Genomic DNA, 14,307 nt, shown 5'->3' with positions numbered 1-14,307 from the left:
AAGTATAAAGTCTTATGTGGTAAATTTAAGGAACAGCTTTCGGAGAGAAGGACGAGACAGTCCGAAGACAGGAGTACTGGAAAAAGATAGAAAGAAGGACGGGGTCAGAATAAAGGGACCAGGAAGTTCATGAAGGGGCAGAACCTAGAGTTTCGAAGGATGAACTAGGAGACGTTGATATACGGTCAAAGTGAATGAAGGTAATGCAGTCAATCGTGGATATTGCACTCTTTCACCTCTCGTTATGATGATGTAATAAATCCAAATTGGACACACCTGTTACATTCTACTTATATAATATAATTTGAATTTGAATTACCATTTTAATTTGTTCTAATTAAATTTGTTATTTCCTTGTCAAAAGGGGGCTCGTATTGTTTATTTCTTCTCTGTATTCTAGCTCAGTTCTCTGTTGAAATTCCATTCTTCTTTCACTCCCGCTAGGCTATAATATCGAGGGAGGTCATCCTCTGGATAACGCAGCCAAACCCAATTAACCACCCCTCTTAGTAAGAGGGCGACGTTACAGATTGTCACTTCACTCAAGTGAATGTTTTTTCAAAAGATGATGTTTATTTGTGAGATACTGTCATACAGTAGACCTGGATATAATTCAATCTTGATTATTTTGCACCCAACACCGTGTCATGCGCGAATGGCGTCTTTCCCTCTTGTTTGCGAATTTGTTGGCTCCAGTTTTCAGTCGGATAACATGTTCAGACCTTTGAGCACAACCACACACATTTGTTTCTCAATGTTCATGTCAATGAACAACGTGCTGTCTGGTATCAAACATAATTGATACATGCTACAGTATGGAAGCCTATGCTCCTTATACGGATTTCGTGGATATATTTTATTCTTTAATGCTCATGTTGTAAAAAGGAATAAATGATGGCAACACAAGGTTAGTTTCTTTCTTTTTATTATCAATTAAGCGTTTTATTTATATATTTTATTGCAACGTGCTATGGGGTGTGTGTGCAAGCACAAATGTAATACAAATTTGTTTCGTTTCTTAAGTCTTGGGACATAGACCAAAGTGAAAAAAAGTTTCACCATAAGTTCTGGGACAGGAAAAAATAATTATTTTATCGTGTCCCAACATATACGGTAAATACGGTATACTGTATCTATTTAAGATGGGAGTCCACTGTGCTGTGGATTTTAAATAAGAAACTTTGTTTTAAAATTTATTGAATGTCTGTTGTGAGTGTGTACACGTCTTTGCAGTGTTGATAATAGCTAACAATGCTAAGTGACAATTTGATATTTAGTGGTGATGGGCTGTTTTTTTTAAAGAGAAAGTCTAGACTGCAAATAACTGAACAAAATTAATCTTGCTCTGATTTGTAAGAAAATAAAACTAATTAAATTCATTAAATTAGATTAAAAAATAAAAGTTCTTTAGGTATAAGAAAAATTACCATTGTTTGAAAAAATTCCATTGAAATGGTCAGTCCCTAATTGTATCAACTCTTTTCAGTTTGAAAGTGTATTAAACATTTCAAAGTGAACATGTTTATTTTCTTTGATTCAAATTTTGAATTTCCTGTCATTTTCTATAAGCTTATATGTGTAAACTCGTTCCCACCTGTAAAACATCACTTTTTGGGTTACATACACTGAACCCACCACTCACCCATGCCCACACCTCAAAGCTCTTTTTCAGTCTGAAAAATATCTGCCACACTAACTGTGAGATTTGCAATTATCTTGGTTAGATTTTAACATGATTCTGGGATCACAGTAGAAATAAACATTTTCAAGACATTTTGATCCCATGGCTATTATGCTGAAATTCCAAGGACAATACTGTAGTGCACATTTATGCTGCAACTGAACAGCAAAACCCTAAATATGACACTGAAATATTGTCCGTCTGACTGACCAGCTCATATCATTAAAGTAGGTGAATGGCCTCATTAGAATTCAGAGGTAAATATAGTATTTGTTTTATGTTGGGAGTAGTCTTTAAAGTGGATTAAACTTTAAAAGCTCTATTACTGGGTATTTATAGAACTTAAATTCTAAACATTGAAAAACATGAAAATTCAGTTGGACTAATACACAAAAATCAAGCATCTAAACTTTGGACTTGTGACTAAGTTTCATGGTCTCCAGTACTATCTTCAAAAATCAAGTGTCTAAAATTTGGACTTAAGACTATAAGTTTCCAGTCCTATCTTCAAAACTAAAGCACATAAATATTGTCTCTATTATTGTATCAGTACAGTCAAAAGAACATACGACTATGTCACAATTCCAAGGTCACCAGAAGATGAACTTTTATGGGTGTCTGTCGTATCTATATGTATGAGTGTGTAGGTCTGATTTTAATCAGATTGGTGCACATATTTATGCTGCAGTTCCAATGATGATACTAAGGTCAACAAATTATGCCACAGTTCCAAGGATGGTACTGTGGTCCATATTTATGCTGCAACCAACAGAAAAACCATACAAATGGCACTGAAATCTAATGTGTGACTGACCAATGAAAACTAATGTTTCACTGACCAACTCTTATCATTACAGCAACTGAATTGCATCATTAGAACTCGGAGGTAATTATTAGTTTTTCTGTTTTATACAGCTCTGAGAGCTTACCTAAAAAATACTGTGTAAAGCTTGGAGTAGTCTTTGCAGTGGATTAAACTTTACAAAGCCTATCATTGGGTATTTACAGAACTTGTATCCAAGATTTTGGACTTCAGACTAAGTTTCATGATATCAAGTCCTATCTTCAAAACTCAAGTGTCTATTATTTGGACTTGAGACTGCAAGTTACCAGTCCTATCTTCAAAACTCAAATTTGGACTTGAGACTGTAAGTCACCAGTCCTATCTTCAAAAATCAAGTGTCTAAACTTTGGACCTGAGATTGTAAGTTACCAGTCCCATCTTCAAAACTCAAGTGTCTAAACTTTGGACATGAGAACATAAGTCACTAGTCCTATCTTCAAAACTCAAGTGTCTAAAATTTGGTCTTGAGACTGTAAGTCACCAGTCCTATCTTCAAAAATCAAGTATCTAAAATTTGGACTTAAGACTGTAAGTTACCAGTCCTATCTTCAAACTCAAGTGTCTAAAATTTGGATTCAAGACTGTTACTGTCCTATGTTCAAAATTCAAGTGTCTTAACTTTGGAACTGAGACTGTAAGTCACCAGTCTTATCTTAAAAAATCAAGTGTCTAAACTTTGGACTTGAGACTGTAAGTTACCAGTCCTATCTTCAAAACTCAAGTGTCTAATCTTTGGACTTGAGACTGTAAGTTACCAGTCCTGTCTTCAACACTCAAGTGTCTAAACTTTGAACTTGAGACTGTAAGTCACCAGTCCTATCTTCAGAACTCAAGTTTCTAAAATTTGGACTTGAGACTGTAAGTTACCAGTCCTATCTTCAAAACTCAAGCACATAAATATTGTCTTTAAATTGCTTTATCAGTATTATCAAAAGAACACATGACTGCAAAAATTAAGCTTTATTCAGTGATATACTATTGATTACACAAAAAAATTAGAAATTATCTGTTTCAACAACAAATACAGCACAATTGAAAGAAGCCTAATCAAAGCCTGTAGTGAATACAGTTAATTAACAGTTTGAAAATACAAGTTTACAAGTAATGTATCTTATTAACTCTGGATTAAGATTAATTGTTTGGTGGCAATCATTGTGATTCTGAATTGTCAATCTAACAAGGATGCAAAAAAAAAAACATAAAAGAGAAAAAAAACCCAAAAAACAATAGCAATTCTGTATAATATAATTACACAGTGTACATTTATAGAAGTATCTATACTTATGCTAACCAAAAAAAATGAGTTGGTGTTGACATGTAAAGGAGATGCCTTTTTAAATCTAGGTTTAAGCTAACTGTTTAGTTGTTGAATTCCTGTTGGGGCACAAATGGCATATCTCTTATTACACTAATTGTCTCAGGGAATTCACATTTACCTTTTGCAATAAAAGAGAAAGCACAGCCAAAGATAATAGCTACCATAGCTGTATCAGAGTGAGGTCAAGATTCTCTAGCTGTCGCTATTGCAGGAATGGGTTATACTTGGTGAATACCTTTCTCTTTCAGCTAGATTTACCTCCCCTGGAAAAATGTCCGCAATCTTTTGTTCCACCCATCCTTTTGACAGGAACAGCTATTTTTCCTTAGCAAAATTATAGGTCTTTGATTACATGATAACTATCTGTCAATTATACCATTTCTTTGAAGGCATATCACCTTTAGGAAAAAAATAAATTATGATAAGAAATCAATTCCTGTTGCAGAGTTCTCACTGAAGTATGATCCTAACAGACTAGTAATACAAAAGGAAATTATTGTGAAATCTTAACAAGACAAAACAGGCAAATTACTGTGCAAAACTTAAAAACTAAGATCAAGAAAACATAAAAATTGAAATGTGATAAAACTAGCATGAAGATATGTGCAGCATAAAACCAGAAGCAGATAAATAGATTTATTTGATACTCATTATTTTTCTCCATTTATCTAACATTCTCAGAATTGTGCAGTGTTTTTCCTTACTGCACTGCTTCATGCTGAATGACACATATGCCTACAAATAATTACTGTTTGTAAAATGTTGCAATTTTCAATAATTCCAGATCACATTAGCGATGATGTTTGATTGTTATGTCTTAAAGTGCATTACCATCGAAAAGAGGCATCTGTTGTAAAAAGATAATTATCACTTTTTCTTCATGCAATGTATAGGGAGATGAATGGGTTAATTTTAGAATGACTCCTAAATTTTGAAAAAAATATGTACATAATAAATAAGTTATATCTGGATGGGAGATTATGGACTAGTGTTATCTGAACAATACTCTTAATGTTGTTCAGTGCCACTCACAGATTAACTTGTTCATATTTTCCCCATACAAATGCAGTAACAAATACATGTGCAGCAATCACTATACAGTATTTATAATAGTACATTCTCAGCATGTTACATTCCAGTCACTGTCTTGTAGAATAAAAACAAAATTTTTAAAGACATTTAAAAACAAATTTAAAAAGATCACAAGTTGTAACAATTTCTGCGATATCTGCTGATTTATTGATAAACTAAAACAATTTGGCATCATTTCTACAAATGAAGTAACAAGAAAAGAAAAAGAAGAAAAATATGTGCAAACACTTGAGAACTTATTTTGTATATTAAAAAGTGACACCTGGGCAGGTACTAAGGTAATGGAAATCAGATATTAAGATTTGGTTTTATATTTGCCACCAAATGTTTGCATCATAAGATGATATCACAAATGGTAAAAACTGAACAACCCTCCAAACAGCAAAAAAAGTTAAATGAAATACTTGCTGAAAACATTCAACAAAATAAATCAAACAAATAACACAACAGTACAAAATACTGAAGCAAAAGGCCAACTAATTAAGATGACATCTACATGGTAAGATGGTATACAAGTTTTCATCAAGAAACTCCCAATTTATGAAGCTATAACATTGTAAATTATGTTGTAACTAATCTGGAAAAAAGGTCAATATAAATTTAATCAGTTTCGTGCAATATTAATGAAAAATCTTTCAAACACTTGTATCATGTAACAATTTTCAAATTAGATGCAAACTAGGGTGATACAGGCATACAGATTAACACATTTTATAATACAGACCTTAAGTTACAGAATTTAAAATAGAAGTTGTATTCACTTTTTGTGATGGGTTGGAGTGTGGGAGTCTAAGACTAATTCGCCAATAATTGGACTCGAAGATACTAGACTCCATACCAAACTAATATTTTGTACATTTATGATTGAGAATGAGGAAACATTTGGTATAGGCACAGTATTTAAAAGGATTTTATTTAATTTAAAAATAAGCAAATTTAGTATCTCAAAATTAACATGAATTTATAAATAGGAGTTTAATATGAAAAATTGGTAAAGTGACTTCTTGCATTTGGACTTTTTTCAACAGAAAAAAAATCAAGAGAAGTTACTTGTGATATACAATACTTATTAACAAGAATGAAAATAATATAGTGCAATATTTTGTACACAATGTCATAATTATGACACAAAAAATTTCTGTTTAAATGTAAGTGCAAACAAGTATTACTCAGATGCAATACAATAAAATGTCCATTTTGTCCCCTAATGCATATTATTTTTTGTACATACAATTACCAGTGATATTGAAAACCAATTATCCAGAAGAAAAAAATTCATGTCTCCCAACAGATCCAAGCAATCAACATCTTGTGGTAACACTTATTGCTGGGAATTATCAGCTATTGATTCTTTTCTTAAATATTGTTAAAATCTCTTTTTTTTAAATCAAAAACTAGAAATGTGTCCATATCATATTGATGCCACCAGGATGAAATTAAATAATTAATTGTTAAACAAAACAGGGGAAATAACTCTGTGTAATTGTAGATAAATGGTCAAATAAAACTTTACTAACAGTAGGTTTTCTTGATGTAAAACCTTTTAACTTATGAAGTTCTTTAAAAGTTATTAAATGGATATGAAATTTGTTACAAGCATAAAGTGACAAGACAGATGGACGTCAATGGCAAAGGCCTAAAAATATATACCTGTAATAGCTATAAAGGTTGTTTTAGTCCAAGCAATTATTAAAAATCCAAGGTAAATGTACATATTAGTACATTCAGTGGAAATTTGAAGTAAATGACAAGATATTTTTCCTACATCACATTTCAACAAAACCATTGAAAAAAATTCAAATTTTCATGAGCAGGAATGATCTGGCATTATTCACAAGAGCCTGGGAAATTTATTATATTCAAAAAGTTATGTGAAATGTTTTTTCATCCTACATCAAGAAAATTTATAATTTGGGGGAACAAAAGACAACAAAGAGGAAATTTTAATTTACATTAAATCTAAATTTTTACAATAAACAAACAACAAATCAGAAGTTAAGCTAAATACTGATTCATAAAATTGTGTTATCATTTAAGTCAATAATTCTGGCAAATTTAATAAATTAACATATCAGTTTTTCCTAATTTACGTACAAACAACAAGGCACATTTTGGCACAACATATTATATCACAGGTACATAATTCAACTTGCAAACGTTAATGATAATTTCCTGAACTTAATTATATGCATTATATAGTTTAATATTGATTATTATGTATAAAGAAATGTTCATTATAAACATTTGCATTGATCATTCAATATAATTTTGTTAATCTGTCATTTTTTAAATTAGTTATGGACAAAAATATCAAAAAGAATTTAGACAAGATTATTTTTTCCTTCCTAATTAGGCAAATTAATAAACATAATCCAATTTTACATACATGAATACATGAACTGATTCTTGGAAAGCCACATCAATGACATGTCAGAATGAGATGTCAGTTGCTTGAAACTCCATTTTATAAAAGGCAAAATCCCATATTCACAATTTTATTAAGAGAAGGTGAGAAACAAAGGACAGAAGATCCCTTCCTAAATGGGTAACCTAGGTGTTGATACTTTGAACAAAAACGCTATTTTCTTTTTTTATGAAATGCAAATTGATATCTTAAAACTGACACATACAATACAAAATGGAAATAAACATACTTTTACCTTCGTTATTTTGACCATTACTCATAATTATTGTATCACTGCATGTACATTACAGTAAAATCTTCTGATGTTTGTATCTGAGAGCAAATTCTGTAAAAAGTTTTGGAATTATGGCGGCAGTTTTCTACATGTGTTTTGAAGACTGTCACTTAAGTTGTCATTCATCCATAGAGTCTGTATAAAAACATCTCTAATTTCCCTAACAGTCCGACTTTCACAGAGTTCATTTTAGCATCCAGATCTACATTTATGTTGTTGACTCAGCAGTTTTTATTCCATAGTTAAACATTGTTTCATTTAATATTATTGGAGTCTGACAGACTTAAATTCAGTCCCAATATTTACAATGTTTGCATCCAGTTCCTTGACTGATAGCATAGCCCATGTTTTTCATTACACATTTTTTTACTTCTAGATCTTGTTTATGTATTTTACAGCTATATAATGTTGTTCTCATATTCAAACACTATCAATTTCTGTATCCAGATCTTTCTTTGTCCTGCAAAATCCTGTAGGACAGCTCCCAAGTTGACACACAGTACTTGGACAAGACTTCCTGAGGAAAGTTTTCTAACTGAAGGGGAATGTCCATCTCTTTGTCATAAAGAAGAACTTGCAGGTAATCTCCAAATCTAAAAGTAACAAGAAAAATATTAAAAGATAAGTTCAAAAGCCTTGGTTCTGAGTTACTTTAAGAATTTTTTTGTGTTTTACAGCACAGCAACACAAGTAGGTTATTTGGTGCAAAGGTAATTTGAGTCAGTTTTATTTGCAAGTCTGTAATGCTGACCTTCTACAACTACTGTTTCTTGTGAATGTGTACCTAATCAACATTTAGTAAATCTTGATATTATGACTATTAATATAGAGTACTTATTAGGGGTGGTGCACCCTTAGGGTCAATTAATTTAACAAGAGAGAAAGGGAAATATTTTACTTCTTCTCTTTAGAATCCACATAATCCTCATCATCTGGATTCTGAGGGACAGAGATGACCAGGACAATACACTCAAACATCAATTCCAAGAGAGGGTTGAGACATTTAAGAGGCAGATGTTGGAGGTACTGTTTGAGAGCCTTCCAGAGTTCTGGTGTCAGGGGTTGGTGGAAATCCTCAGGAATCCCATCAAATATCATCTGCAACAGTTAATAATGAACAGATCTAAAATAGGGCACAACAAGAAGTACAAATATATTTGTATTATGACCACAATTATATTTGTACTTTAAGTATATATATTACATTTCCTAAACAATTAACTGATCCTCTTTCTAACAAATACAATTATTGTCATCACCATTATTATCTTAATCATTATCACAGTCATCAAATCTCTTAAGAGAAATTTATGACCTAAAAAACTGCTGAAGGGTTGACTAGTTTATTATAATTTCTAAAAACAATATCTGATCATGTATACAGAAACAAAGCTTGGCAATTTTATCTGTAGCTTTATATATTTTTCAACAACTGTATGTATGAATGTATGCATACATCCTTCCATTGATTCATATTTCTCTGTATTTAATCATTGTTGATATCCATCAAGAAAAATGTTTAGACCTAAATGGGTATCTTATATAGGCCCAAGACTGCTATCTTATATAGGAATAAAGACTATCTCATATGGGCCTAAAGACTCTCATATGGATCTAAAGGGGTATCTCATGTCTTAATTTTCTTCCAGTGTTACCTCTTTGTGTTTAGCAAGAATCTTTGTCTTCTCCAGGGAAAGTAGTAACCACAATGACTTGACATGTCTATACTGACAGTATAGTTTGGCCTGAAATAAGAAGCAGATGGTAATGTATGTAAATAATCAACACATTACACATTTGTTGTAACCCAACATACACTTGTTTATCCATCAGATATTCTTACTTACCGATCATATATACTTTCTTACTCAACATATAATTGTTTACCCATCATCAACTTGTTTACCTATCATATATACTCATTTAACCATCATACACTTGTTTACCTATCATAATTCATATACATTTGTTTTTCCATCATATATACTTGTTTACCCAACATATGCTCATTTACCCATCATACATTTGTTCATCCATCATATATACTTAATTATCCAAATTACACTTGTTTACCTGTCATACACTTGTTTACCCATCATATATTTGTTTACCCAACATACAACTGTTTACATATGATACATTTGTTTTCTCATCATAAACTTTCTTATCCATCATATATACTTGTTTACCCATCATGCACTTGTTTTACCATGTCATACTCGTGTTTGCCCAAGATATATTTGTTCACCCATCATACAATTCTTTAGCCATCATATATCTGTTTATGCACTGTACACCTGTTTACTCAACATACACTTGTTTACCCATCATATATACTTATTTACCCATCATATACTTTTAGCCATCACACAGCTGTTTACCCATCATATATACTTATTTACATTTAACACTTGTTTACCCAAAACACACTTGTTCAACCATCATAAGTGCCCTCAACATGATTCAACAACAGAGACAGGATGGCAGTATAAAAATAGTTGTTGTTGTTGTTGTAGGGTTTAACGCCATTTTTCAGCACACAATAGGCTATACATGGCGGACAGTATTAATGGTGGAGGAAGAACCCAGGAAAACCCCAGGAAAGAACCACCGACCCACGAGAAGCTACTGGCAAGCTTTCTCACATTATACAAATAGTAGAGATATTATTAAAATGTCTACATCAACCTTTCAAAATAAAAATTCACAAGTGTGATCCATAATAATATGAATTTATAATCTTTCATGTGTCCAAGACATTACTTTCAAGTTTATGGGAAAATTTAATTTAGTGTTAAAGACAAATAATGATCTGTAAATATGACATCTAGTACCCTGTAAAACCAACTTTGTCAACTGTTTTCTTTTTTCTTAATGGGTTGGTAGCCTACAATACCCCAAACAACACATTCTCTGAGGTGACATTAGAGTTACAACCATTAGCATCAAGTCAAAGGTTGCCATAAAAATAATACATTAATCATTTAAATGCAACTGAAAAATCTGAAATTAACTTTGACAAAACATACATCAAAATTCTGCTTATTTTAGTTTGCATTCTTTGAAATTGCTTCTAAACATAGATTGTTTTCTTCAATGGTGATCTCTGACCTACTGAGAAGGGAAAATAACTCTTTAAGTTTCCTTAGGGAATGTGTAATTGGTCACTATCAAATAAACTTAATTTTCAGATCATTACTAAATTTGAAATGAAAGATAATGTGTTAATCTTCTTTTGCTTTTTTCTGTTTATACTGATAGACTTAAAATCTTGTAATAATAAACACAGGTGATTGTTTACCTGGAGTACAATTCATCAAGGATTTAATTTTCTTTGGACCTACAGGTGATGCTAGATTTATGCCATGGATGTGTCCCTGAATTTATGGCATAAATGGAAATTGGCATGAAATGAAAATCTTGTAAATGCATGTAAGTGAGCTGTGTGTGAGTCACAGCACATGGTGCAAGCTATGGCATAATAATGAGCACAGTGGCACAAATGTAATTCTATCTCTTCATTATAAATGACATTAAAATGAAAGCAATTAAAACAACATTTACCATCACCTGTATTTGTTGGAATCACTATATTTGAACTGTAGTCAAGCTAATATATCAAATGTCTTTCTATAACACAGAATGTTTTTATGATGGTCCAGGAAAAATCCTAACTAGTCTCCTAGGCTACCATAGCAATACCTTTTATTTAACTACATGCCTTTTAATATTGCTTCATCTAAAATTAAGGTCACAAGCACCAGAACCTAACCCAGTCTTTGAGCCCAATCAATTTATGTAAATATCAAATTTGTTCTGGTTTGGCTTAAAAAGTTTTGCTAAAAAGAAAGTGGGACAGATGGATGAACAGCTGATGTCTAATTGGACAGACATGTGGACATCAGAAAACCAATGTCTAAAACACTTGGACAGACTTGGGGCAGAGAGTAGAGATATAAATACTGGTATGTATAGTGGTAAATTACTGAAGCATTGTGCAGTGATTGCTCCATCTTCAATGTCTCCACCATGAACTTGTCAAGGTCACTTTCAGGATTACCACCAATGGATTTCAGGAAGCTGATAGCAATGTCAAGGTTATCCAGAGCCTGACAGAGGTCAGGCAAGCTGTGGAACTCCTCACTTATTTTATGTTTGGCTCCACTACTTAAATATACCTGTGACAATGGGAAAATAATATAATTATTTTTCATTTGACACTTGGTTTCTGTGATTTATCTGATTACTGCATTTTTCCTATGCACATGATGATCTAAGTAAGAACAAGAATATTATTAAAATGTTAAATTATGTACATTATCATATCTTTCCATACCAGAGTAAAAAAATTAAAAGTGGACCTGCTATTGCTCACCTGACTTACATAAAAGTTTACTATTTCACTAAGCAGGCTTATATTGCAAGAACACATCCCAGAGTAGCTGTCACACAAAACTTTATATTATGCCAGTTTTAGGTATTTTCCTGATAAAAAATAAATTCAAATAATAAAGGCATACTTGACAAGTTCATCCAGTTAGATGCAATATCACCTCATTAGCTGCATGGATCTTGCTCATTACTGAACTCATCTGAGATCTCCAGAGTGGTAAGAAGTTTAGTCCATTATCACCTTATTATCATGCACAGCTCTTGCTCATTCAATGTAATCATTTAAAATCTTGATGAAATAAGCTGACATTCCAAGTTCGATAAAAATGAGATCAGAAACATGGCATTCAGAATGATAACAATAAATTCGTGTTGGATGCACTACCAATGCAGGTCTATACCTTAATATCACTTAGTCTATGGCCAGGTGTCAACTAAAAACCACACGAAAAAGTCATTCAAAATTCTTCTTTTTAGTGAAACGGTATCTTAAAAATAAAAACATTTATGAAAAGTTTGATCTTGAGAAAAGAAATAAAGTATGTTCCAGTCCAATTTACTTTATTCAAATTAAGGTTGTGATAAGAAAACATTTAAAATATTATAAGTTTTTACTCTTGTTCTATTCATATATCTAGAAAATATTTTTTTTTATTAATGTGCAAAATGATTTTGTTTAAAATTTATTTGTTACCATAATTACCATGGTTTATTTTTGGTGATACCATAAATTACAATTTGCATGCCAGAGTCATGTTGTATGAGCTGTAAATTGAGCAATAAAATATCTGAGATAGGTCTACCATGAATTTTCATTTCAATAATATACTTCAGGGTCAATGTGAGGATCAGATGAAATAGCCATTTTACTTCAATATGCCAGGAAAGATAAGCTGACTTAAATTTCCCTGCTTTACACCGCCCCCACCCCCACCTTTTCCCAACCAAAGAGAGAACTGCTCCAATAACCTTAAATGAAAGAACTGAACACAATAAAAGATTATTATGATGTATATATATATACGCTTTGTAGTCGACTTTGTTGCTGATTAAATTGCCATTATATATATGTCTGCAATTATAAAACAATGTTCAAGATTTTTCAAATAATTTACACAATGACTACTATGAACTGAAAGATATATTCTAGGATGTGAACCAGGGCTGGACAATAAAATAACTCTCAGCCAAAGTGGTCAACATCTTTGTTGCATCAAGTCAAAACTAACCTGAGGTATTTTCTCATCCAACTTTCTAAATGTGGCAGCATTTGTATAATCAGCTCTGTAAACCATTTCCTCAATCTGAAAAGAAGCATTTTTTTAAAGTTATTGACATTTTCCTTATGAAAATTAAGTTGCTGATCATTTCCTGTTAGAATGGAACTCAATAGTAATACTTAATCACTGGCATTCAAGTGATATTTTTCACGCACTAGTCTGTAATGTCTGTCAAGATATTTTGCAAGATTAGAAGTATTTTGTCTTTAATTTTTGTTAGAATTCTTCCATGTGCACTCATCGACAATGCAAGAAAACTGTTATTTTGGATTCATTTTTAAGGCAAATGCTGTTAATGGGTCTGGGTATTTTTCATATTGCCATACATAAAATTTACTTCCAAATCCAGTGATCTAAATCATGCATGTCATACTTATCCTGGAGAGAGGATACATATGCATGTATCAGTATCCTCCCACCCCTGCTGTCAGTGTTTAAACACTTCCATTCAATCTAGGGGAATGGTGAGCAATTTGCCTAGGTAAATAAACCCCACAATCCTCCTGCATCCCATCCCTATGGATATGAATCTATAATAAAACAAGCTCATAACGCTAGTGAAAACAGAATGAGTACAATGATTTGTCAACATGTACATATTTTAATGATGGCCTCAATATGTGGCTAGGTTAACAACAATCAACTAAAAACTGCAACAGTAGCTGCACTGACATAATTCTGTCAAAATTCCATCAGAGATTGCATCCAGCTGTATGCCAAAAAGGGCAGCAACTCTTTCAAGCATAAGATTTATCAAAATGTGCATTCTTAGATGATAACCCTAATATGTACCAAGTTTCATAGGGATCCATTAAAAAATGCAAAACTAATTGTTTGACTAGTTGTGCATCCTGCATTCAACTACATTTAACAAAAAGGGGCATTAAGTTTGAAGAAATTGTGGGAGCACAGTGATTTATTTTTATATGCATACTTATAGGTCATGGCCGTGCTATTTACCAATTTTTATGCCAATCCATACACAACATTAAGCTACAAAA

At 32.1% G+C, this 14,307-nt stretch overlaps 1 protein-coding gene across 4 annotated transcripts in view; it reads right to left on the bottom strand.

Moving 5' to 3' along the window:
• Window positions 1-3,470: 3,470 nt before the first annotated feature.
• The window catches only part of LOC149786011 (E3 ubiquitin-protein ligase rnf213-alpha-like), a 353,460-nt gene continuing 342,623 nt past the window's right edge, over window positions 3,471-14,307 (bottom strand). For all 4 annotated transcript variants that reach the window (XM_089976308.1, XM_089976310.1, XM_089976309.1 and 1 more), the window contains exons 88-92: window positions 13,256-13,330; window positions 11,621-11,812; window positions 9,290-9,379; window positions 8,533-8,732; window positions 3,471-8,227 (exon numbers count right to left, since the gene is read on the bottom strand). In XM_089976308.1, coding sequence (XP_089832434.1) covers window positions 8,065-8,227; window positions 8,533-8,732; window positions 9,290-9,379; window positions 11,621-11,812; window positions 13,256-13,330 — 720 coding nt within the window. In that variant the 3' untranslated portion in view covers window positions 3,471-8,064. The remainder of the gene's footprint in view (window positions 8,228-8,532; window positions 8,733-9,289; window positions 9,380-11,620; window positions 11,813-13,255; window positions 13,331-14,307) is intronic.

Source organism: Sinohyriopsis cumingii, chromosome 12, assembly GCF_028554795.1.
Source record: "Sinohyriopsis cumingii isolate HCF-2022 chromosome 12, ASM2855479v2, whole genome shotgun sequence".
NCBI classification, from domain to species: Eukaryota; Metazoa; Mollusca; class Bivalvia; order Unionida; family Unionidae; genus Sinohyriopsis; species Sinohyriopsis cumingii.
The sequence above is the reverse complement of the archived record's forward strand: the minus strand, read 5'-3'. Positions and strand labels throughout refer to the sequence as shown.